General features: G+C 39.4%; 1 protein-coding gene across 6 annotated transcripts; it reads left to right on the top strand.

Annotated features, from left to right (window-relative positions):
* Nucleotides 1–211: 211 nt before the first annotated feature.
* On the top strand, nt 212–25,442 carry MDM1 (Mdm1 nuclear protein). 6 transcript variants are annotated; one of them, XM_039571076.1, is made up of 15 exons: nt 212–501; nt 1,424–1,529; nt 3,806–4,158; nt 4,597–4,731; nt 6,565–6,717; nt 8,282–8,415; nt 10,549–10,648; nt 15,333–15,371; nt 15,746–15,921; nt 17,268–17,549; nt 19,263–19,408; nt 19,530–19,630; nt 20,539–20,797; nt 21,850–21,918; nt 24,138–25,442. In XM_039571076.1, exons 1-15 carry the CDS (start codon nt 346–348, stop codon nt 24,242–24,244), a joined length of 2,316 nt encoding a protein of 771 aa, XP_039427010.1. In that variant the 5' UTR covers nt 212–345; the 3' UTR covers nt 24,245–25,442. The 6 variants fall into 6 exon arrangements, with proteins under 6 accessions (XP_039427010.1, XP_039427006.1, XP_039427008.1 ...); XM_039571073.1 differs by lacking the exon at nt 212–501 and adding an exon at nt 879–958; XM_039571072.1 differs by lacking the exon at nt 15,333–15,371 and having other exon boundaries at nt 253–501.

Raw genomic sequence — 25,442 nt, 5'->3', positions numbered from 1 at the left:
ATCGACAGTAAAAAATTGTTGCTGGCCAGTTACACAGGGTCCCACCGCACCTAAATGCTGCTTGAGTGAGTGGGTCTGGCACTGACATTCCTCCCGTGCCTGGCAGGGCGCTTTGCAGAGGCAGAGCTGACAAAGCCCCCGCTCAGGAAGCTTTCACTGCTCCAGAGGCAACAGCGACCGGAACAGGCGCTGGCAGCAGGAACACGGGGAGGGTCGGCAGCCACGGGCAACACTGAATGTAAACAGACCGCCCTGGCCGTTCTCGGGCGGTACGTCTGTCCGTGCACTTTTCTTTTCACAGCCCTCTCCGCTCTTTTTAATGTGATACAGTCAAAACCAGTCTGGATGGAGATTAGCAGGGGGAAGGCAGTCGGAAAAGCGACCCCCGAGGGAACAGCTGAACAAGAAGGTGGATTACGATCTCCTGACCGGGTGGCGAGGTCGGGTGAGGTGGCGAAGGCGGACCGGCAGCTGGCACGCCATCGCAGAGGCTCCAGAAGGGTAGGAAACTTGGGGTTTTTCCCTTCTAGAAACGCTATTTTTGTACCAACATAAAGCTACACGCGTGCATACGCGGGTTTTTTGGTAACAAGGCGCCCGAGATCCCCCCAGCCTTGCGATGCATTAGCACGGGGTGCCTGCCCGTCGTGCTTCCCCAGAAACGCAGCGCCGGCCGCACAGCACCGTTACCCTGCCACGGGCGGGGGATCAGTCCTTTAATGTGGGCAACACGGCGAAAACAGCCCGCGGGAGCACTGCCGCCAGCGGAGGCGGAGACCGCGCGGCCAACACGGCCCCGGGGCAGGGCCGGCAGGGGAAGCGGCGGGGCCGGGCGCTCCCCGCCCGCCTTAGGCGGCCGCCGCGCAGGCGCCCCGCGGGCCCAGGGGAGGCGGGCCGGTGGCGGGTCCGGGCCCGGCGCTGCGGTGGCCGCGGTTCCGCCATGCCCGTGCGGTTCAAGGTGAGCGGGACGGGAGCGGGGCCCGGCGGGCCGGACACGGCCCGGGCCCGGAGGGCGGCGGGAGTGGGGCTGCGGCCGGTCCTGGGGTAGCGGGAAAGGGGAGGCCCCTGCGCTGCAGCACCGGCAAATAAAGGCAGAAGGAGGTTGGTCGTGCGGTGACAGCGGGTCCAGGCTGTGTTTGTTCTTGAAACCATTCACTTGAAGACATAAGAGACATGTTTTTGGTTTTGGTTTTTTAAAATTTTATATTGTTTATTTGGTGCATGAAATGCTTCCACGTTTTCTCAGCAGTACTTTTTGTTCTCCGATGGGGGTGGGTTTGGAAGATGCAGAGCACCCTGCCAGCTTAGCTCATCCTGCAGCAGCGTGTTGGTGTTTTTCCCTCCTCGGAGATCTGTTACCGGCAGGAGCAGTGAAGCAGGATATGCGCAGGTGGCTTGACAGACTCCTTTCTGTTTGCTGTAGGGACTGAGTGAATACAAGAGAAACTTCAAATGGAGAAGTCCAGAGTTTGGTAGCCCATCCCAACAGCAGAAATCCTTGTGGGCAGGACTTCGGTCGGATCAGTTTGGTAAGTGCCCCTGAAAAATGCGCCCTTGGTTGCAGCCAAGGCCCGCAAAGGTTTGCAGCAATGAGTGCATGGCCACAGTGAACTGGTGGTGTTTACGGTTTGTGCTTTTTGTAATTAAATTAAAAGTATAGTCTTGGTCATCATCTAGAGTGTGTTTTTGAACTCTATATTCTTTATGGCTACACTGAAACTTTATTTTCAATTGGTGCTATTTATATAAACCTTGGAAAAAAGTAGTTCTGACATGCAGCGTATGCCAAGATCCGAACATGAAATGCAGGTGCAGTGTTAACCCATATAAAGTGTGTAGAGGGTGGTATTGGGTTATTTGTGATGTATGGAAATAGTAAAAAAAATTCTGTTTTTAAGGGGAGACTAACTTGGGGCAAAGTTCGATAAAGTGAAATCTTTATGCACCTAACAGGTACAGCTAACTAAAAGAGAAGGTCAACCACTAAACTGAAAACCTTGTGGTACTGTAGTGTAGGATTTAAGGATTGTAGACGTTATCGTGGCAGGGAAATGTGGGGAAGAAAATGGAAATAGCATTTGGATTGAAAGGACTGTAAGGAGTTGAGGAAGAGTAAGCTGAAGAGGGACGACAACTGCAGTGCTTTGAAAAGGAGTGGTAAAAAATAGTAATTATTGTAGTGGCACAAGGCAGATTAAAAAAATTTTGTGCTGTTCACTGCAGCTGCAGTATTCAGTCTGTGTAATTAGAGTACAATGCATTCATTCCTACAATACTAAGTGTTGTAAATTATGGCCTTGTAATTAAGAACTGACTACCGGCAATATGGATTTTTTTTTTTAGTCAAGGTGCTAGACATTTAAATAAATAATTTAATCTTGCTAAAGATTTTGCTTTATGTATTTATTACTGCTTTCTTCCATTACTTCAAAATACATCTTTTTTTATCCTTGTTTTCCCTAGCACATGGGTCTGTGTATGGGTACCTCTTATTGAGGACTATAATTGTCACTAATTCTGAAATGCTTAAACATCTAAGCATGTTAACTTCTTTTTAAAATGGCAACCTATGCTTATTTTCCAGTCAAACTAAACTGCAAATTTTACAGTCCTTGCAATAAACTCATAAGTTAGCAGTGCAGCAGCTTCTCCTCTTTCTCACATTGTAATGGTAGTTTTGTGTATGCTTGCTGTAGTTTCTCTACATATTTGTGTTAATTTTCACTCCCACCTCTTTTCTGGCCATTTAAGCACCTACATCTTTAAATGTCACTCTTGGTACCTCATAGGATTTGCAGATTGTTACTGATGATTTACTTACGGTTCTTCCTGTTGAATCACATAATTGGCAATTTTAGGAATCACTTGGAACATTTCAGCAAAAAGTTGACAGCTGCAGGTGCTTGGAGTGCCCTTTGGCTGCTTTTCCAGTGCTTTACCACTGTAATGATTTTCCTATCCTATATGTGTAGTAAGACATATGGACATTCTATATACCTTTCACCATAGGTTGTTCTCGCTTTCTACATTGCTTCTTCATGGGATGGGAGTGTCCCTCTCATGGAAGATACTTTTTTTCAGCCAGTTAGGGGCTTTCACTAATTTTTCCATTGCAGTTGAGCACTTTGAAGTGAATTATGATTTCCCTCTTCAAATGTGTTCAGTTGTTCAATACTCTTCTTGAAATGATGGGGTAATTTTGTTTTCACCTGCCTGTGTAAAGCCCAGCAATTCTTGAAATAACTTGATAGCTGGTTTTGTTACAAAATATTTTTCTATTTTTGGAAATGTTTTTGTGTTCATACTGCAAAATGTTACCGGAGATGGTCTTAAATTGCAGGTGGATAGTGATCTGTCACAATCAGAGGGAACCTGTTGAGCAAGGTGTGTTGTGCATGGGTGATGAGAAGTGCTTGTAGCGTACTTTGTCCCCACAGGTTGGTTATTCTGTATCTGTGTGAACCACGTTCTTTTCGCTGGCTATGTTAGTTTTCTTGTTTAGCTCCCAGAATCAGTTTGTACAGGATAGTCCTGGGGACATTTTTGCTTTATAGGGTTTAATCCAACATGGTTCTGGAGCACCATGTTCCTGTCTGTTCAGTGGAAGGAAAATAATTTGCACATAGGAAAGAACACAGAATTTCACAGCCATGCTCCTAATTCATGGTCTGTCACTGCTCCAAGATACTAAAACCATGCTTTCTAGTAATCAGTTGTATGATAAGCTTTCAGTTTATTCTTGTTGTAGAGTGGTATTATGTCTTCAGTGAATGTTTTTGTTAAATCTAATACGGCTTTTTCTCAGGAATCACGAGAGAACCAAAATTCATTTCCAAGAGAAGGGTACCTTACCATAATCCACAGATTTCGAAGTCCCTTGAATGGACAGCAGATTGTGATTTGAGTGACCCACTGGAAACTGAAGATGCAGAGTTGCACACTGACCACAACAACAATAATGTGAATCAGGAAAAACTTGAAACACCAGAAGGACCCAGACTCCCCCCAAAAGTTCAATCACATGTGGTAGATTCTAGTGGTGAAACAGCTCTTGCCCTTGCAGAGAACAACATGACAAAATCACCCTCTGAAGCTCCACCAAATCAAAATGAAACATTTTCATCTCCAAAAAAGCAACCAGAAAAAATGGGTAATGGGGTAAGGGAATAGTTTTTTTTTTTTAATTGACCAGTCTAAAAATTACTAACAGTAATTTCGCACAGATGCTCAGACTGTCTTGTTGAACTCTTTCCTTAGTTTTGTATTTTGATACTCTGCTGTAGCTTCTTTGTTGGGAGAACAGTATGCTTGAGATCCAGATTTTGGTGCTACTTAATTCAATAGGAATTTGCTCTTCATGTGTCATCACTGCTAATTTCAGTTAAACAAAGATTTAGCCAATAATATATAGACTTTTTGGGGTTGTTGACTATAATGAGAAAATGTACTTTGCAATTCATTTTGTTCTTGAAACAAAAACCCAAACCATTGTTTTTAAAGTGTGTGTTGAAAGATGTCTGACTAGCAAAACATTGTAGGAAAGGGAACAATCATTGCTATTCTTTTTCTATTTTTTTTTTTTTTTTACCGTGTCAGTTTCACAGAGCCCTTCAGAGAAAAGCAGACATATATATTCCACCTTTAAAAACTTTCCCCAGAAATTCTGAATATCGAAGCCAATTTGTCTGGAAGAGTCCTCATGAAAAGTCACCGATACTTGCAGCTGAACAGGTAACTTTAAAAAATCCAAAAAGCAAATTAATACTTTTTTTTATGTATCAGCAAAGTTTTCCTTTCAAAAATATTTCCTTTTTTTTTGTTCTTTTGGTGGGGGAAAGACAAACTTTAATGTTGTTGCATGATTTTTTTTTCTCTCTCCCTTTACAAAAGTGTAGTATAATTGGATTTGTTTCCATGTGATTCTGTATTGTGGTCAGACCTAATAGTTTGTTCTCCTTAGGCCTTGCATTTCATTCTTTCTAACAGGACCATGTTCTTCTGTTTGCATTAATTTATTTGTGTTGCCCCAGTTTCCTATTCTCAGTTTCCATCTCTGTGCACATACACTTCTAAGCAGTAAAGTGTGTCTCTAGTATTTTATTCTTTCATGACAACAGCTTGTATTTAAAGTGGAGTCTTCTGATTTTAAGATACTCTTGTGACATTTTAATACATCTCATGAGTGTTTGGCCTTTGTAGGGTTGAAAATGCTGCTATTTCTAGCAAGACCTCAAAGAGTAACTGAGTGTGAGACGGCTTTGTGTTTTCAATTAACTAACTGTTGCTGGGATCAGGACCTAGGATCAGTCTTTTGGTCATTCTACAGTGTGAAATAGGCACTTCTGCATTTGTCTTCTATTTCTTCACTAGAAGCATATGTGTTAGTGGGATTACTAGAGATGGTGTGCTCTTTTTATCCTCAGGTGGCAGATTTGTTCAGTAACAGCTTTCAGAGGCAATAAATGTTGACTAAGATAATCACTATCCTGTCTTTTTCTGTTGGAGTACCAAGCAGGTGGATGTACTGCAGGATGTTTCCCAGCAGCCGCTTATGCAATGAAAACTCACTGAAATACGTGACAGTAGTATAGAGAAGCCACAGGACCTTTTGAGGAAGAGGCAGGTCCCAGAAAGTCACCTTATGGAAAAAGTCAAAGAGAATTCTGTTTGATTCTGTGTGCAATCAGTTTGATAATTTCCTTATTAATGCTTGTGAACATTGTGCTTTTTTCAGAAGAAAGACTTTTTTTCACAGCTCATACAGAGTAAGAAGCAGTGAGAATAAGTCTGTAGGCTCTACACATTGTGGATAAGTAGGACTTAGGGAAAATGTAATGATGAAAGTTACACATATTAACAAATTGATATTCTTCACCATTGATATGACTGAGAATATACCTTAATACTGACAATACCTTTCCTTTGAAGAGATTCTGTGAAAATATCGAAGTTATCCAAGTTAGGTTATAAGTCAGACCTAAATTCTCACAGCAAATCTATGGAAAATGCATGCTTCTCATGTATGGCACAGTCTTGAAATTTGGAACCCCATGAGGAGATAATACTCTGTTAGGCAAATTCTCTACCTTGGTTTATAATACTACATTAGTTGAAAAAGAGTGGATTTTTATTTGCCCAAGCTCTAAGCATCCAGCTCTAAAACTGAGGGCAGTTTTCTCTTACTTATGGACAGGACATGTACTGAGGACTCATATGGAAGTTTTATGGCATGCCTTTAAAAAGCCATGATCCTCCATACAGCTCTGAAGGTTAACAAAAAATAACCAACCAAACCAAACTTCTCATAGTAAACTTCAGTAAGAACAGTGTTTGATCACAGATTTAATTGTGTCTGGCTTGGTCACTTCTAAATGTATTTAAATTTCTCTTGAATTTCTCCTAGAAGTTCATTTGTCTCCACATGCTGTATTCGTACAGATGACTGTCACTCTGTTCATATGTGATGTATTTGTGTGAATAAATATCAGATTTTGAAAATTTAGCCTTAAGGTAAACAAATCACACTTTTGTTTTGTTTTGTTTTGTTTTCTCTCTCCCGCACAGCTTATTTGCAACACGAAGAAATCTGTACCTCTGGTTAAATCTCCTGCAATTACTTCTGAAACTGCTTATGAGAGAAATTCCAAAGGGTCTCCTCTTAAGAGTCCACAAGAGAGAGGTGGTTCAGAAGAGAAAGAATTGCTGGTGTGTGAACAAGTAAATACTTCCCTGAAAGAAAAGCTTCAGTAGTACTTCTGCAGTTTTGATCTAATCTATAAGGGGGTGGGTTTAGGTTGAAATTATTTAGTGTTGCTGGTGACACTGGACTCAGTAGCGGTTTCGCTGTAAAAGACTGAAAATAATACTGTACAGCTCTGCTCTTTGGGGGTTCTGTAGTCTCTGTAGTGCAATTTTTCAGTTTAAAGTTTTAAATTTCTGAGTTTTGAAGTGGTTTTATTTATTTTTTTTTGTTCCCTATTGACACTTTGTTTTTAGTCATTAGAATAGTTTCTGCAATCTAAATCTCTGATTTATACTCTCATTGGTACCAATGTCATGTCTTGGTGTGCAGTAGGGCTAGGTGGGAGGTCTGGAACTTTTTGAATGTCATAAATCAGAGATAGTGAATTTTCTCCCTACAGTGGCAAACAGTATCTCTGTATTCTTTCCATGTCACCTGACTTTGCTTCCGCTGGGCATACCTCTTCCTTTTTTGCCTTTCTGAGTCAGCTCCCTTAGGACCTGTTCCATAAAACTGTCATTCTGGTTTTTTAGGAATCTTCTGGGCTGGGTTGTACCAGCTGTGTGATGCTCCCAGTAATCTAAGTGTCCTCACTACCCATGTCTGTTGCTGATAGACCAGAAAGGGCCATTGTCAGGCAAGGTGTTCATTAGAACCACTGCTGAGCAAAAGGTGTACTTAACATGCAGTGCCTTGGCTTAGTTTAAGCCATTGGTGCTTCTGAGGGGATTGTTGGCTTGGAGGTTTCATCATTTAAAACTCAGACCTGTCCAGTTCTTTAAATCCCATCTGGGGATGAGAAATTTTATGTCCCCTTTTGCCTCTTTAAGTAGACATGAAGAAAGCTTGAAAAGCCTGAGGCTTTCAGGAAGCATTTTTCTGGTTTAAGTATTGGAATTTCAGGTTATTTTTTGAGAACAGCTAATAAATGAAGTAAGAGAAGTCATAAGAAGGGAATTTTTGTGAAAGTGTCTAAAAATCTGGTTGTTTATACCAATACCTCTTCTCTGATGAATATCTTGAAAAAGTTTTGGGGGATTTTGGTGGGCTTTTTTTTTTTAAAAATTGAATTTGAACAGTATCGGTGAAGATCTCTAGCAGAATCAGAAGTCATGCACTGGATTTCCAAAAGATTAAAATAATCAGGAAAAACAAAATCTTTGGTTTAAAACCCAAACAAATAAATCTAAACATATATAAAACAGAATAAAAAAATTTAAAAATTTGCCTTTTGGACTCAGGTTAGAATGCACACGTATCGTATTATTTGCTTTCTGTGTTTCATGTTAAATTAATTTTGTAAAGTGGACAAAATGGATCATCTAACCAACAGAATGTTGCACTCAGTCTTAACTTTGGCATTTTGCTAGTTTATATTTGTGTTAACGAAAGAATGTGGTGTTCTCGTTTGCATTAAATATTCAAAACAGCTAACACTAAAATAAAATTAATTATTTGCCAGAGCTTGATGTCAAAAGAAATATGAGGGTTTTCAGATTGTTAGCTAATGTGGTATTTTTAAAATTATCTTTGCCTTAGAGTAAGAGGGAAGAACCGTTTCAAAAACCAGCAGAAGATGCAGCAAAACAAGGGAAATCAGAACAGAAACATCCTAAACAAAATAATAAGCAGCATATCAGTCCAAAGCCCCTCACTTTACATACAAGTCGTGGGTATGTATAAAATAGGAAAACCTAGACTAGTGAATAGGTGTGCAGCAGCCTAGTATTTAGAATGATGGACTATGGACCTTGAGCCACAGCATGCTGCAGTTGCAGGGGCAAATGCCCCTTGCAGCACTGAGATTGAGCTTCTTGTGGGTACGTCTAAATCTGGTGTTAATTTCCATCCTCTTCTCTGGGCAGTGGCAGCTTTGTACCCACTCTGTTCAGTTGAACCTTGTGATGCAGTAACAGTAGTATTAGTAAATTTAACATGAATGAAATAAAATCAGTGCAGTGCTGCAGCTGAACTTTCAGCAAGTGCTTTGGAAGTCATAGTCACTTTTCAAACTGCTCTATCTACTGTGCCTACTCCACACCTTAAAGTTGTGGTGATTGTACTTGATGTCTGCTTATCCTGGTCTGTAAGACCTTGTGTGCCTGAGTAACATAAGCATACACATGAGGTAGAGGGAAGTAAAGAAATCTGTCCTATGTAGAGTAATCTGAGAAGCATGGAAACGAAATGACATTGTATGTTACTGAGTGCTATTGAATTACCTTTTTTTTTCTGCCACATGCCTACATTGCAGGAATTGAACTCATATTTCCATTTCATACACGTGAGATATGTCAAGAGAAATAAAAGCCAGGAAGTAGGCTTTAAAATGCTTAGATTAATCCATCTCTCCTGTGTTTGTGCTTAATGTACGCCCCAGCAATTGCTTTTATTCTTCGTGGCAGTGTTACGGCATTAGATTGAAGATGGGAGAGGAGACTTACCTGAGTCTGAATGCTGTTGGATGTTGAGAATTGATTACAAAATGATCACCCAAAATTCTATGAAATAAAATTGCTATGTGGAAAAGTGAGTGGATATAGTATAGCTGAAACCTTTAACTATTTGGTATTCATACTCTTTGCAGTAGATTGTAGTCAATTTTGCAGTGAGTAATGTGCAAAATTCTTGATAATTTGCTGGGCCCTTTTCATCTAAGGGCAAATTTCTGCCTCTTATGCCTTCAGTGTAGTAGCACAAGACAAAATTTTCTTAAAAAAACACTGGGCAAATAGCTGTCAAAATGTGCAAGTTCTCAGTATGCAGACAGGATTGTTACTAGCATGCAAGCTGTGTTGCATGGCCTGCTTTTGCAGCAGGCTGACTGGGATAGCAGTGTTATGTTTTTTTATGCTAATCCATTAGTTTTGCAACCAAAGCAAAGGAATTCTGTCTTAAAGTTTTAAAGAAGGGGATGTATTGAAAGAAATTTTGAGTATAAAGGGTTTTTCGACTTCGATATTTTTGTTTTTACGAGGTTCATTTTATTCTCTGACTTTAGGCTTTTATGACCTATTTTTGAAGAAGGATTGAAAAACAGGGCTTTTTCACCCAGTGCTGACTATATTAGAATTAAGTTGGTAATGTTCTGAAGCATGATTAAATCCAAAAATGTCTTTAGATTTAAGCTGATACATCCACAGTTGAGTGCTTAAGGACTCGAAGTACTACTTATTGCCTGCTATAGGTTAGATGATGTTAATTTTTCTGTTTGTATGTGTGTGGCAGAAGGGAAAAATGAACCCATCTTTTCAAGTACTGAGGTCTTTTGAAGATCAAAGCCAGTAGGACATAGTCAGATGAATTATACTGACCAGTGTTCTGGCAGTCAGATGTTTCCAGCCCCAGCAGCTCACCCCACCCATGTGCAGAGCGCCTTTAAAGTGGAGTTCATAGGAGGAAATGTCTCAGACACGTTAATGCCAAACCAGGCATTTTTACTTAAATGTACCTTCATCAGTGACTTAAATCAAGGTCCCACACTTTGCATTGAAGTAATTGAGGCTGATGTGTGTATTATGTTCTGCTGGCTGGCTTGTCAGGGCAAAAGCTTCTGGTGGAAGTGTTGCAAGGAAAAAACAACAGGAGAAACTACTTGAAGGACTACCAGCTGTGAATGAGTATTTTTCACAGCATTCCTAGTTGTGTTGGTTTGAGCTGTTGTTTGTGCAAGTGTTTTTTGCATCTCACTGGCATTTAGGTGCAGGTATATTTTGCTTGTTGATGTAACTTTAAAAGGGCTCTTAAAGAGTATTCTGGATGTCAAACTTCACTTTCTTTTTCTCTCATCATTCCTGATTTCTTAGGAAGATGAACACTGAATATAGGTCAAAATTTTTGTCTCCAACCCAGTATTACTACAAAGATGGAGTTTGGTCTCGTATTAAGAGTAAAGCTCACAACCAGGTGAGTATTCTTAGAAAATCTGAAGCCTGAGTATGCTTTGTATTTTGATTTTTAGATGAAAAAACTTTGAATTGTGGTGTTTATAAGATACAGTTCTGAGATTGTAATGCTAATGACTCAAGCTCCCAAAGGTGAGTATACAAAGGCAGTTAGATTCTGACAAGTCAGAAAAACACATAGAAAAAAAAAAGGGATGGTGAGACTGAAAAAATGTATTAATGTCACACCCAAAGTGAGGGAGAAGTGTTGTTTCCCTTACAATCAGGATCATTCAGAACAGAGTCTCTTGTGACAGGTAATCTTATTCTTGATGTTCAGCCTAGTTTTAACATGCAGAAGTGTTGAAAATACAGAGTTGAATGATGGGAGATTCCAAGAGAATAAAAAAGGAAGAGGACAACGTATGTATCAGCCTAGGTTGGCTTGATAGTCAGGCTCAGTTTGTTAGCTTACCATGCTGAATCCATTCAAAGCAGTCAGCTGAATTCAGTCATACATAACATAAAATTGAGAATTTTTCTGGCAAGTTTCAGTCAATCTGTGTATTTTCTTGTAGTTCATTCAGAAACTGCAATCCATGTTATACTGTATAGGAAGTCATTTGACAGAACTGTGAAAAGGCTGAGTAGCTTCAAGACCACAACATTTCTTAGCATTATTAAGTGTGATTTCCTGAGTTAGTCAAGGAAATCAAAACCATTAATAGTGTGCTAAGAAACTGCTAGAGTTTGCTCTGCAACTCTCTGATTTCACTGACTTGACTTGGTCTTCTCCCAGCTGATAGAGGGAGCCTTTGTGAGACGCTATGCTGCTACCTGTGTGGCACATACTTGGAAATGTGAGTTTCCTCATCAGTTGGGTCCATGGTGACGTGGAAGGTAGAACTCAGGCAAATGGTTTTGGGGTGCTGGGTTTTGCGAATTTGAAAGTAAGGGTCTCTGAGAATTGCAGGAGTAGTCTGGTAGCTTTCAGTTCTGTGTTTTCTTGCTAGATTTAATCTAGCAAGTAATTTTCCTTTTAGAAAAAAGAAATATTGATAGAATACATACAAAGTAAGCAATAATAAATTGGTATCAATATTTAAAGTATATTAAAGTATGAGATGATTCATAATCAGATTTTGTGTATGCATGCATGAGATAATCCATTCTGTGTAAACAGCCTCAAGGGGATGTTAGAGGACTGAAAAGAAGCAATATTTTAATTTTTATATGCATTGATATATGCTTTAGATTTACTGTAACTAAGGTTGCAAAATGTTGTGAACTATGGCATGCAGCCCAAGTGGTATATTGAATGCTTCTGTAGAGTATTATGTCATTTTTGTGGTGTATAATACTTTAATTTGTTGATGTTGTATTGTGAAACGTTCAAACCAATAAGGAGCAGTGCTCAGCTTCAAGAGCAATTGGCTGGTAGGCAGCTAAAAGGTGGGCAACTAAAGATGCATTGCCTTGGGATATAGTGTGTTTGTGGCACAGTCAGCTAGGAGGAGTCACTGCAGTACAGTTGAGGGAAAGAATGAGGAGACTGCAAGTGGAGGATGGATGTTCAACTTTACATGTGGCATTTAATTAGTGTATGAAAATGAAGGATTTCCCACACTGTCAAGATGTGTTTTGGGTGCATCAGACTTTTCCACAGAGATTTTTTTGCTGAAAAGGGAATTGCAGGAAACTCGGAAGAAGTTCTGTGGCAGTAGGCATGAAGAATTAAAAAAAAAGAATGATTATGTTTTTTGAGACCTTCTAAGTGAAGGATTCTGGTAGCTGGAAGAGCCAAATTTATTTTAAGACTATAATAACATACTTTATGGATCATGAGTGTGAGTGTGCTTTGATTACATACACATTTTCATGTATGCATACCTACATTAGATCCTAGTAGGAGTTCATATAGAAGGGACTTAAAATTGCAATTACCTGAATTTCTCCTGTCTCTGTTAGACTTCAAATCAGATGTGTGTGAGTATATGTCATGTTTTAACCCCAGGAGAGAACTGTGCCCCACATAACCAGTTGTTCACTCCCCCACAGTGGGGTGGGGGAGAAAACCAGAAGGGTAAAATTGACAAACCTCCTGAGTTGAGATGAGGACAGTTTAATGGGTAAAGCCAAAGCCATGTGTGCAATTAAAGCAAGACAAGGAATTCATGTGCATACAGACTGGGAAATGAGATGCTGGAGAGCAGTGCCTTGAGACCAGGGGGTCCTGGTCAAGGCAAAATTGAACATAAATCAGCAGTGCCCTGGCAGCCAGGAGGGCCAGCTGTGTCCTGGGGTGCATCAGGTCCAGCATCACCAGCTGGGCAAGGGAGGGGATTGTCCTGCTCTGCTCTGCACTGGGATCCCAGCACCTTGAGTGCTGGGGGCAGTTTCGGGTGCCACAATATGAGAATGGTATAAAGCTATTGGAGAATGTCCAAAGGAGGGCAGCAAAGATGGTGAAGGGCCTTGAGGGAAAGCCATATGAGGAGCAGCTGAGGTTTCTTGGTCTGCTCAGCCTGGAGGAAAGGAGACTGAGGGGAGACCTTACATCTACAGCTTCCTCACAAGGGGAAACAGAGGGGCAGACACTGATTTGTTCTCTGTGGTGCCCAGTGATGGGACTCAAAGAAATGTCATGAAGCTGTGTCAGGGGAGGTTCAGGTTGGATATCAGGAAAAGGTTCTTCACCCAGAGGGTGTTTGGGCAATGGAACAGGCTCCCCAGGGAAGTGGCCACAGCACGAAACATGTCAGAGTTCAAAAAGCATTTGGTTGGTGCTCTCAGGCACGTGGTGTAACTCTTGGAGTGTCCTGTGCAGGACTGAGAATTGGACTTTGATAATCCCTGTGGTGCCCTTCTAGCTTGGGATAGTCTATGATTCTGTAACGTGTAGGACTGAATAACATACTTCATTCATAGTGAGATAAAATAGAATCCAGACATTTGAGAAATGTTAACAGCATATTAATGCAAGTATGCATAACTTGAAAAAGAGTGCCAATCGCATTTTGTTGTAAAGTAACAGAGGTACTTTGGCCATTCACAGTATAGGCTGCCCAACAGTCCTTCTGGTTTCCACATGATTCCATATCATTTTCAAGAGAAATGTTCCTCAAAAGTGTATCTAACCTCTGCATCTGGTGGGTTATTGAGACTCACCCCTATGAAAGGTGCCTACAGAACATTTCTTGCTTAGCATAAGTGATTAGATGATAAATTCCAACTCAACCAGTCTTGTTTCTCCCTTAGTTGGGACTGCACGTGGGTGACTTTGCGTCCAAAGCAGACTTTCTGAAGTTGAGTCCAAAGAGGCAAATGCCATAATGGAATCCTGGTGTGACCTTAGCCATAGTGATTACTTGTAGGCTGCTTCTCTGAAATTTATTATTAAGGGTGCTTTTCAGCAATCAAACGAAAAAAAAAATCTCTTCCAATTATGTTTTTGAAAAATTAATGTGGGCAATTCATAATCGCAGTAGGACTCTAGGGCCTATGTCCTGCTGAGTTAATGCTGCCTGCTGAGTCGCTGAAGGAGACGGTTGTCCTTTGTACTTCTTCACAATTCACTGGAGACTTAGTATTCTTCCTCCCCCTGCAGTACTCTGTTGCTCTGGATTTATGTTCCTTCTGTTCTGGCTATTATAATTAATTTTTTATTCCTCTAGTTAAAGTGAGTAATCCAGTAAATCACTTGCACATCAAACTTTAAATTCTCCTTTGAAAACGACAAGCATATATTTTTAATGGGCTATTCTTTGGAAGTTTAGTGGGTCAAGTTGTGGGATGTTAGCTGGATATCCATTTGCTGCATCCAGTTACTTTTAGTGGGATTAGCTGAATTTGGCCCACTAACTCTGTTCCTTGCAGGAGGAATGATGTGAAATCTATCATGAAGGAAGAATAAAAAAGAAAAGCTATGAAAATGTGGTAGAGGAAATGTCAGTATTACTTTCCTGCTCTTTGATAAAATACTTATTTCCTGTGGACCATTTTTTAGTAAGTCAGAATTCACATGATATCACAAAGTTATTTTTAATAATTTAAATGTAAACTTCTTGGTTTTGCTTTTTCTCCTTTCACTTTAATTGTGTTTGGATGAAGGACACAAGACAGCAAGTGTTTAAATGGTCTTAACTGTAAAAATGATGGTGTAACCCTCCTTGAAGAGGGGGGTTATCACTTTTATTCTTTTGGAGTAAAACTGGGAGCTGAACAGTTTTGTATCTCATTCTTACAGTTACTGATAGCCTAGAAGGAATAATTTTAATGCTGTGTCTTGCATACAATAGCACGCAGAGTTCTTGTATTAATCTTAACTTTTCACTAATATTTATGTGGCTACAGACAGTCGTGGTGTTTGCAGCATACAAATTCAGTGTTACCACATGCGTGTAGATCCGTTGATTTGAATCATAAATTAGTGGGGAATGTATTTTTGTGTGTTGATGTTTGGAAATCTAAGTTAATTTCCTCAATCTTGGCAAGGAACTGGTGGAATGCCAGTGCTGACTGTACTTGTTTGAGAGCTTTTTATTGAATCTCAGGGAGGCAGCGTAGAGCTATGTTGACAGGTTTTTAGTATTTAATTTCTTACTTAGACTGAAGTAAAGTTACAAGGGTGATAATAACAATATCACCCTTGAGTGTTGAGAGGAAAAATAAGAAATTTAAAAATAACTCTGTATTCTTCCCTTTAGGCATCTCAAAACACCCTAAATTCCATGTGGTATGTGGAGGTTGGTTGCATCCAAGTTCCTCTTTTCAGTGTTTGGAGCACTGTGTCTGAGCGCTGATGGAAAAACTAGAATCCAGCACTAAACTTATTCACAGTTGCTGCATAAATTTTTGTGCTCATGGAATGAATAATTGACAATTTCGCTTTGGCTTCATGGCTCAAACATGCTTACTGAATATATGCTTCCTGAATATATTATTTTTGCTTTCCGCTTCTTACATTTACTGTGGCATGCATTGTTTGTGCTGTGGCTGGCCCTGTATTATGAGTAAACTTACCTTTCTCTTCTAGCTGCCAGTAGCTAATGCAAATATTTATAGTAGCCTAATAGTGAAATTTAAACAGATGTGCAATTTATGAAACCTTGATGTGTAGGTGAGAGAGCTTCGAGAAAGAGCGAAGGCTTACAGGCAACGAGTAGAAGGAACACACTTCTCCCGATACCATTTCAATCAGATCCTGTCTGATAATAACAGTCTTTGGGATGTGTCCTCAACTTCCAGTTCAGAAGAAGGAATCAGCAACAACATCAGAGCACTAGATCTTGCAGGGTAAGGTCATCATTCCTGCCTGTTACTTTGCGGCTTTGAAACTGAGCAAAATGCTGAATATAGGCTTAGCCTAGCTGCGTGATCTTGAATGTTTGACTGCATTCAAGATACAATTGAATAGGGTGCTCAGTAATCATCTAGGCTCCCTTTCCTCGTGGAGGGTTGGACTGGTTGGTCTTTTGAGGATGCTTCCAACCTGGGCTGTTCTATTATTCTCTGATATGTAAATTCTCTGGAACAGATGAGGGAGTTTACCTTTTCACAGATATGTCAGTTGATAAGTGCTCAAACTGAAAAACAAGGCACAGTCCACTCTTCTAAAAGTAGAGAAAGTTACTCCTTTGTAACTCCCCACAAATGCATATTTAGTGTGGCAACCTTAGTCTCATCAAGTCCAGCAGAATTTTGCACTGAGGCATACTGAAGTAATGTCCTTTCCACTGGAATGATATGAAATATGTTTTGCCTACTCAGATATTATCGACATTCTTGTCAGGATTAACTAATTTTGTGGTTGAGTCTGCTTAGTTCAGAGGTGAAGACTTAGGAACTGGAAAGGTGTGCATCCATTTTCTCTTTTCTTTGAAGGCTGTCAGAACTGGCAGATACTAAATCCCTTGCTAGGAAAATTCAGAATTAACGTGTTAGTAGAAGGTGATCTGATATTTAAAAACAGTGCTCTGGATGCCTGTGTAGTCCTCTGTACACTGCTGTATGTGCCATCCTTTCTTATGTGTGTGTGACAGATCTGCCCTTTTTGCATGAGTAGCTCTAATAAGGGTTTGGTGATGACATGTAAAATAGTATTTATTACACCATAATATGTGATACTAAATACAGTGTAAGTTTTTTGGTTTACTGGATTGTTTTCTTCTGTGAAATACAGATCCTCTTACTGATCTCATTTCTATGCACTGGGCTAATTTGCACTGATTTCTGTAAGTAGTTGAGAGTTTAATACTTTCAAAAGTTGTGCCTGAAGTGGAGTTTCCTAGACTGCTTGACTTTCAAAATTATGCCATCAGACAGTCCCTTGTATGGAAATAGTTTTTTTTGAGTACTTCTCATAATGTTGTTTAAATTGAAAATACAGCCCTAATTTACATTGCATTTTTGGAAATGGTAATATAACAAGAGTTTTCATAAAATCTGGTTTGAAAATGGGATGTGCTTAAGCATCAATTAAAACTTCAGTGGCAGTTTAACCAGTCATCATCTCACCTGTACCACTTTTTAATGTCTGAGCTGTACTGCTTGCAAAGAACTGAACTGGATGAATGTGTTCTGTATAGACATGTATATTGTGCAAATCAGTGATACAAAATGCTGTGTTTTTTCTTACCCAGTGTTTCTGAAAAAGAGGCTGCACCAAGCCCTGAAGTGCTACAGCAACCTGGCTCCAGACAACAACCACATCAGGACAGCACAAAGAAAGACATGTCAAATGCTTTAACTGTTCCAGTCAAAAGACGTTTAGTTTGGGATGAACAAGAAGGTACTGAAGAAAGGGGAAATCAACAATCAACAGAAGAGAAAGAGGAAGAAAAGCCAGATGAACAGGCTGCAGTCATGGCCCAGCAACTAGAAGAAAACAGTAAGAATGCCAAAGAAGATAAGAAAGCTGAAGGGTAAAACTGAACTTTTTTTTGGTTGTATATATGTATGTGTGTGTATATTTCCTCTAACAGGTCAGAAATTTGTAGGTTAATTAGTTTTTGTTTTTAAATCAGATTCATTTAAGAGAGTGTAAATTGGTGTTACAGTACCTCTGTTTTCAACAGTATGATAAGGAATGAGAAGGTTTAAGACATTGATCTGGTTGATGGAAGTGGATCTATCATTAATAATACTGCATTTCTAACTTGCAAGACAGAGGTTTGTAGACTCATGAATGATTCTAATCTTTTTCTCCAAAACTATGACATTTGTAGTATGGGCCTCTTAGAACAGACTGTTGACTACACAGCAGCCAAGTTTAGTGAAAATTAAAACTCAAAATTTGCTTCAAGTTGACAGTGTAGGATTGACAGGACAGGATATGTGCTAATATTGTACTTAGGCATCTGTTTTTCTTAAAAAAATTAAGATAAAGGACTTAGGGGAGAAAAATAACTAATATCCAGTAATCACTGGTGATTGCGTTACTAAGCACGGAGGGGTATTTACAAATAATGAGAGATCAGCTCAGTATGTGCATAGTACTGTATTTGAGAGATCCAAATTGTATCTAGTTTCAGAAGTCTCTGGCTTTTTATTGTACAAATTTTGCATACCTTTTTTTGTCAAACAATATTTAACTTTGATAGACATTTAATTCTGAATAGTTTTGACCTTCGTAACCATGTCAGCTACACATTTTCTATTCCTCATTGCATTTTGTCTTTGGTGTTGCAGCACTAATGAAAGGTAAGAAACCGTAATTGTCTCCATTGGGGATAATATTGTGTATGCAAACCCAAGCAAAGAAAACTTGAGATGTTAGACTCCAACAGATATTAAATGCATGCTTTCAAAACCATCATCTGGAAATCTTCCTAAGTTTCTATTTAATTCTAGAGATTATCTAGTTCATAGATTTCTCTGACATTGTCAATTTTCTGTTGTCTTGCAGTGGGGTTCTGTGTGTTCTGGGATGTGCGCTGGACTCAGCCACTCAGAGCAGCTTAATGCTTGCATGTCACACCTTCTTGAGAGCTAGAAATGAGGAGTTCTTTGCCTAGATGTGTCTATCATGCACTGATAGGATCAGGTTCCTCCGTAGCATGGGTGTGCTGCCACCTCCTTTTGAAATGCACCTGGAGGCAGAAGACTGGAGTGATAGTGCTGATGTATATTATATATACATATATAATGTATGATGTATGTATGTATCATATTATGATGTATATTTAATGACCTGGGGGCTATAGTGTTTGCATAAATGTGGTATATTTGGCTTCAGTTCCACCACATTGACTGAAGAATGTCAAAACCACACTCCCACCTCTAAGGTAGCAACCATGTTCAAAGTTTTTCCAGGTTCAAAGTGTTGCAGCCCTCTTGTTGAGCCTCCGTATAGTGCATTCACGTATAGCATACATTCAGGGTTTGTTGGGACAGAGGGAGCCTGGATTTATAGCTTGAGACTCTTTAAAATACAGAAACTAAAGCTTAAGGGCTGGAATCCAGGACTCCCCTTTGCAAGCAGATGTTTTAGCTACAGGCTGTTGGGGTGTTAAGGCCTTAACTGTCTTGCCTTAGGCTTCATTGTAGGAATGGATTAGAAGCAGAAAGCTTGAGTGCAAGACTCCTGAGTCCTTCCTTAGCTAATCCTTTAATCATTACTCTTTTTTTTTTTTCAGTGAAAATGCCTTAGTATTAAACACATCTGCAGCTGTGTCAGATTCTTCTGTATCCTCAAGGAGAGGCAGCAGGCGTCCTACTCCGAAGCCGAGAGCTCTTGGAGGAACTCCGAGGACTCATCATGATCGCACTACCCCAGCTGTTGGTAAAAAGATTTCTAAATGCAAAGCAGTCTTTCAAGGACTAAAGAAAAAAATACATAATTGAATTAATTTATTAGGTTATTTAATGTAATAAGACATCTTTCATCTTTTCCAATACAATAGGAGGTACTGTTCTAGTGTCTGCTCCTAAATTCAAGTCTTCATCTTCACCTCAGAGAAAGCGAAATTTAGCAACAAACCCTTCAAAAAAAAGGTCCTTCCAGGTGAGCCAGAGAACAGACTTACCATTATGAATTGTAGGAATGTGCTTTTTAAGTAATAATGAATAATTCATTTAAGAAACCTTTTCCTTGAGTTGTTATTTGCTGTCTTAAAATTGTCAGTGTCTGTGGCTAAAAAGTGCGTGTCTGAATAAATAGTTCTTTTGAGGTGTCAAAGGAGTTGATGCTACTGGAGTGAGATTAGATGTACTTCACTTTTTTTTTTTGCTAAATGTGTGGGATCTGTTTACAGAAAAATAAAAAGGTTGCCAGTAGGATTTCCCCTTATTGTAGCCATTGACATCACCGTGGCACAACTCCACATTGCTTGAGTTGGAGGAAATTCAAGAGGGAGAGGTTGGGTGCTTATGTAAAACATAGGTTAATGTGCCATAATAGTTTCACTCTACCTTTCCTTTACTTTTGTGCTGCTTTTACTTTGCAGCTTGCATAATTACTAAAAGAAAAATAGGAACATTTAGGAGTTGTTATCCTCAAAATTTTGATAGTTTTTTGTCAAGTTGTGCTTGGTCTCTCTATGAAGAGAGCTACCATTTAACTGCGTACATCCTCTGTAGTAAGTTCTGTAATAGAAGCAGACACAATTGCATGACAAGTTGGTTATGTTGTAAAATCTAAAAAATCACAGTTTCAGAAAATAAGCTCTTGGTTTGACCTGATTAGATTACTTTCAGTCCGTATTAAACACTTGTTATTAGGAGCAGATTTTCTTTACACTGTCTCACAAGCTTGGAATACTTTTTCTTTTAGTACTTTCATGAGAAGTATAGCAGTGTAAAGTCAACATTTGCTGCATATTTGAGGATCTGTACTGGAAGGCTGTATATGAGATGTTGTGGTTTTGTGCTTTTTTTGATCCTTCCTTTTTTTTTCTTTCTATTGTGTTGTAGCCTGATGTGAAAATGGAAGCCACTTCACACTTTAACTCTCCACCTGCTGGCCTGGGAACTGTGGATCCTCTGCCACTTAGGCAGGATCAGTGGCCTCCTAACAGGGTTGGCGATGAGCAAGTTCCTCTTGTTTCAGCCCAGCAAGAGCAGTCCTCTGCAACTTCTGTGCTGACGTCAGCAAAAAGCTGCTCTGTGCCTTGCTGGAGTCCCTCTCATCGTATTCAAGGGACTCTTAAGGATCCAGAATTCCAGCATAATGGTGGGTTTTATTTATTAAGTGTGTGTTAGAGGGATGCAGGATGTAGATAACTACTGTGCAGTGCTCAGGCCAAGAGATGCTGAGCTTGCTGCCTTACGGTTTCTACAAAGAATGTGCTGTTTGTAAACAAAAGCTTTTCTATTATATGGTTGGTTAGTCTTGCTGAGGAAATGTGCACAACACCCACCTTTGTTTTCAGATTCCATTAACATCACTCTATTACAGTAGTTTGTTTTCTGATTTTGCCTTACTAATTTTAATAAATACTGCTCATGAGAATAATTTGGTTTAGCATGAACAACTCTAAATTTTGATATTTAAGCTGCAGCTGGATGCTGTGACACTTTTCCAGCTGCAGTTGCTGACTGCGGTGTGTAACTGGGACCTTTATGGTGTAGTATTATTTTGCAAGAGTTGTGGATTTCTGATAGATAAGCTCCTTAAAATTATTTCTGCAGGATAAGGAAACAAAAAAGCTATCTCTAGAAGGTTTATTGGATATTGAGAAAAACCTTTTCTTGGCTGAGGAGGGATTTGTACTGAAGCATTTCAAAAGTTTTTAACTATGTTCAAGGGTACTGGGGATGTAAATTTGATAAAGACAAGACTCCTTGTCCCCTTTGTCTCCATTCCAGAAAGACTTTCTACAGCCACTTAAAGTCCCACAATTCTTGGTCCTTTGATTATAGAGATTGGCTGAAAAGTAGTATTTCCATACTAGAACGGAGCAACTAGTTGTCAGGTTAAGTGGAAAGGTGAAATGCAGAGAATTTTCTCAGAAAGATTAGAATTGGTGCTAGGTTCTAGTTCTGCACCTTGAGTGCAGTTCATTAAGTAACTTGCAGCAGGTACCAAAGAGTAGTGTCTCGAGAAGAATACAGTGGAGCATCTTAAGGTAAAGGAGCCTGGTAGAATTTTTGTTATGTGTGCTATTTATAAGACTCTTGTTTTGGAAATAATGTTACAATATTTTTAAATGTTCTAAAATGAAATATTTTCCTTTGTCTGTTTTGAAATGATTCAAAACTATGCCTTTTGGCTTTTTGTCTTAGGGAATCTTGGCAATCCAAAAATGAGAACTTTCCAGTTGCCCCTTCGGGAAAGAAACCGTAATGATGAAGGTATTTCTTGTCCCAAAGTATTACTGTATATCTTCTATGTAACCTAAATAAATTTTAACTTTTGCATGAATGTGAGAGGTTTCTGAATGCAGTAAGTAATAGTGGTTTGTGTTTGCCTGAATAACTACAGTGTATTTTCATCAAAATAATTTGAACATGTTCAACCTAGTTCTCTGAAGTATGAATATGAAGGTATAGGGTAATACGAATAAACCGTTAAATGTGGCTGAAAATTAATAGACCATTGTGGCTCTTGATATGGTTACTATAGCTTGCTTAGTTCCATATCTAAAATTGTTTCCTGCCCACACATTTTTAAGCCTTTGTGTTGATAGCAACTAAAGGAAACTGCAACACAGCCCATATTGCATCTGGAGTAGCTTTGGTTGCAACTTAAAAGGTACCACAAACTTTAAGATAAGGGTTTTGCCCGTGAGACTTTAGCCCCAGATGTGCAACATAAAATGATCCCTCTGACTTTAATTTTCCCACCTGTCCTCTGCTGAGTGTGTTAGGGGTGCTTATGGCATCCTGCCATTCTGATTGCTGTTTTGGCCTTTTTTTAATGTTCATTTTAAAGTTAGTCTGGGAGAGCAGCCATTGCACAGCTGCATCTTCTTGGCCTTTTTGTGGGCAGACAAAAATAAACTCTTTCAGTAGCATTAGCCAACCAAAGGCACTGTGTCTGCTATACACTTTTTCTTAGTGTGGTGTCTGAGGTCGAGCCTGGTGTGGTGCTGTGCTAGTTGCAATCACCTGTGTTTGGTTCAGCTCATAGTATGGGCAGAGCAGGTTTATATCTGATTGCAGTTTATTTATAGTTATACTCCAGAACAACCCAAAGCTTGTTTCTGTACCCCTTGGCGCTTCTTTGCTCCTTGGGTTTTAACCAAGGCTCAGACTGATTCTCTGTTTTACTCATTGCAGTTGGCTGAAAAATATGTGGGTGGTGCAGATGGCTCAGCCAAGCTTCAGTGCAACTACATAAAACATGCAAAAATCCTGTAGTACTCTGCAGCTTCCCACCAGCTTGCTGCACACAGATTAAATGCTGTAGCTGCTGTTTCTTTATTATTTTTCCCTATAAGCTGTGTGGTAATGTATGAACTTGCAGAAACAGGCAAAATGTGCCAGCTCACAGATATTTTATATGTCCGTATTTGTTCATATACATACAAACCTGGGAGTTAATCCAATGACATGTCTTATTTGCAGAAGTGCAGTTAGCAATTTATCATATATGGGAATATAGTTGTTATACAAAGTGTGTGAGCCTGTTACAGGCTATTAGGATCACTGTATTTTAAGAATTTAGAAACTCTACTGAAAAGTTAATTCAAACACTGACGGAATACTGGTGGTGTTTGGATTGAGTGTAGGAATTTTTTTTCGTTGTTGTTGGTGAGGGGTCTGGAAAGTAGTGACACAGTTCTTTCTAATCCATTGCAGGAGAATGAGTGTAATTAAGGTCGTTTTTCATAGAGAGCATCTTTACAGACCTGTAGCAACATTTTGGTGCTGTTAAAGAATTATAATGTGCTTTATCAGGCAAGCAACATCGAGACTGATTAATTTTAGGAATTACACTGTGTGTGAAGTGGACCCTGTATTCAAAAGGAAGACCCTTCAAAAGTGTATTTCTAAAGCCTGCTTCTTCTTGTCTTTGTGGTAAACTTCTGTTTTCTTGAAAAACGTGTTCCTTTTAGCAGCTTTTGGCACACTAGCTGGATTTGGCAACCTAGCTGTATGTGGCACAGAAGGGCTCTTTTTGGCAACATGGGTTCTGGTATTTTAGTCGAGTTATTCTAAGGTTGTCTGCTTTGCTTGAAGCAGTGGGTTGCTTTCAAGAATGTCATTACCAGAGTCTAGTCTATATAGATTTCAGTGGCAGAGGAACAATTTCTGAGGTCTGCTGACACAGGAGAGTAAAGGTCAAGATGACTTGGAGAATTGGGCAATTCCCAGGTGAATACAGGGATCTTATTCTGGAGTTTTTCAAGAGATGGCCATGTCAATCTCTTAACTAACATACTAGAGGCTTCCTTGTGAGGTTCTTCTTCAGCGTGTTGGTTGCCAAGTAATTGAATTGAAGTGTATTGTGCTATTGTTTTAGCATCCATTGTGAAAGAGGGCATAAAAATATTCAAAATATGTTAGCTGTGTTTGAATATATATATTTAATCGTCCTATTTACTTTTTCCCTTCTGCTTTCCCCACAGATGACAGGTTGTCTCAGATTTCTGCTCGCTCGGCAGCGTCTAGTTCTCTAGCGTCTCAGGTACTGGAACGAGCTCAGAAGAGGAAGGATTTCTGGGGCAAGACATAGTCTCTCCTACCTGTTGTCTAGAAACTATTCTGTAAAATGATGTATTTTGTACAGTTTGTGGTGTACATTTAAAAAAATTGTGATTGTAGGTTTCACACAGCATCCTTTCACTTACCATTGATGTGGCCCGAGTTTTAGGACTTGCCATCCCAATTAAATATTTTAAACTGATGATGCTGAAAATTTACGTTCTTTATATCTGGGAGTTAGGTCTTAATTCACTATGTCACAACAGCCATGTGAAGTTTTACTTTTTTTACAGTGGCACCTTTTGGCACTGAGATAATAATTATTTTACGAAACCCGTGTGTTACTTTTCAAGGTATTCTGCTGTAGTGATGCAGTATGACCTAGAACAGTATTCAGGGGCGACGCCATTGTTCACCAAATACCTCAGTTGCTTTATTTTATCGAGTTATCTTAAGGGCAGCAGTGGTATATGTGTTTATGTTACTGTATGAATTGTCAGCATAACGCAGCGCTGTAACAAAAAGTTACTTTTATTACTTACTGCTTTTAACCTTTTACCAAAAAATTCTAATTTCTTAATGACACTAACTTAGAACATACAGGAGTTTAAGAAAAGGACATGAAGCATTAGGGTTTGTTCATTGTCCACAGGTTTTTGGCTAGGATGACTATCAAAGTTCAGTGCATACAGTAGTGCAGTTTGTCAGCTATACTGACATGAATGCTTGTCTTGTAGACTAAGACCCATGTTTAGTGTTAATTTCAGCTTCTCTAGAAAAAGAAAACTCAGCCAACTAACTTAACCAGTGGTGTTCCCCAGCTCCACTTCAAACTCAGGTATTTAGGAGCAGTGATCTCTTTAAGTAAATTCAAAAGAATGTTATTTTCTTGACTTCGATATTTTAATTACCTCTTGTCTTAGTTTCCTGCTTTGGGGAGACTGATACCATTATGATTGTCACAGTGAAAAGTGTTTGTGATTTATGCTGACAGCTCATTCTATCTTTCCAAGTGATGCCGACAAGTTAAAATGAAGTAGAGGAAATAGGTGGCTGGCATGTATTTTGGTTCTTTGTGTGTGGCTTCAGGTTTTAATACTACTTCATTTGAAAATTTTATACAAGAACAATTTGAAATTTGTACACACTTGATTGCATTTTGATTTTGTATGCAATTATGTATGCATATTACTGAAAATAAAAATGGTTGGTTGCTTTGTTTCTCTTTT

This window comes from Corvus cornix, chromosome 1A (assembly GCF_000738735.6).
Source record: "Corvus cornix cornix isolate S_Up_H32 chromosome 1A, ASM73873v5, whole genome shotgun sequence".
Taxonomy (NCBI): domain Eukaryota; kingdom Metazoa; phylum Chordata; class Aves; order Passeriformes; family Corvidae; genus Corvus; species Corvus cornix.
Note: the sequence above shows the minus strand (reverse complement) of the source record. Positions and strands in the feature narration are given on the sequence as shown.

Bases quoted from the DNA above. Each gene is read 5' to 3' on its own strand.
- MDM1 (XM_039571076.1), top strand. From the start codon at position 346: ATGGAGATTAGCAGGGGGAAGGCAGTCGGAAAAGCGACCCCCGAGGGA. The intron at 15,372-15,745 runs GTTGGTTGCATC...CTTGATGTGTAG, and splicing joins ATTCCATGTGGTATGTGGAG to GTGAGAGAGCTTCGAGAAAG. The intron at 19,631-20,538 runs GTGAGCCAGAGA...ATTGTGTTGTAG, and splicing joins CAAAAAAAAGGTCCTTCCAG to CCTGATGTGAAAATGGAAGC.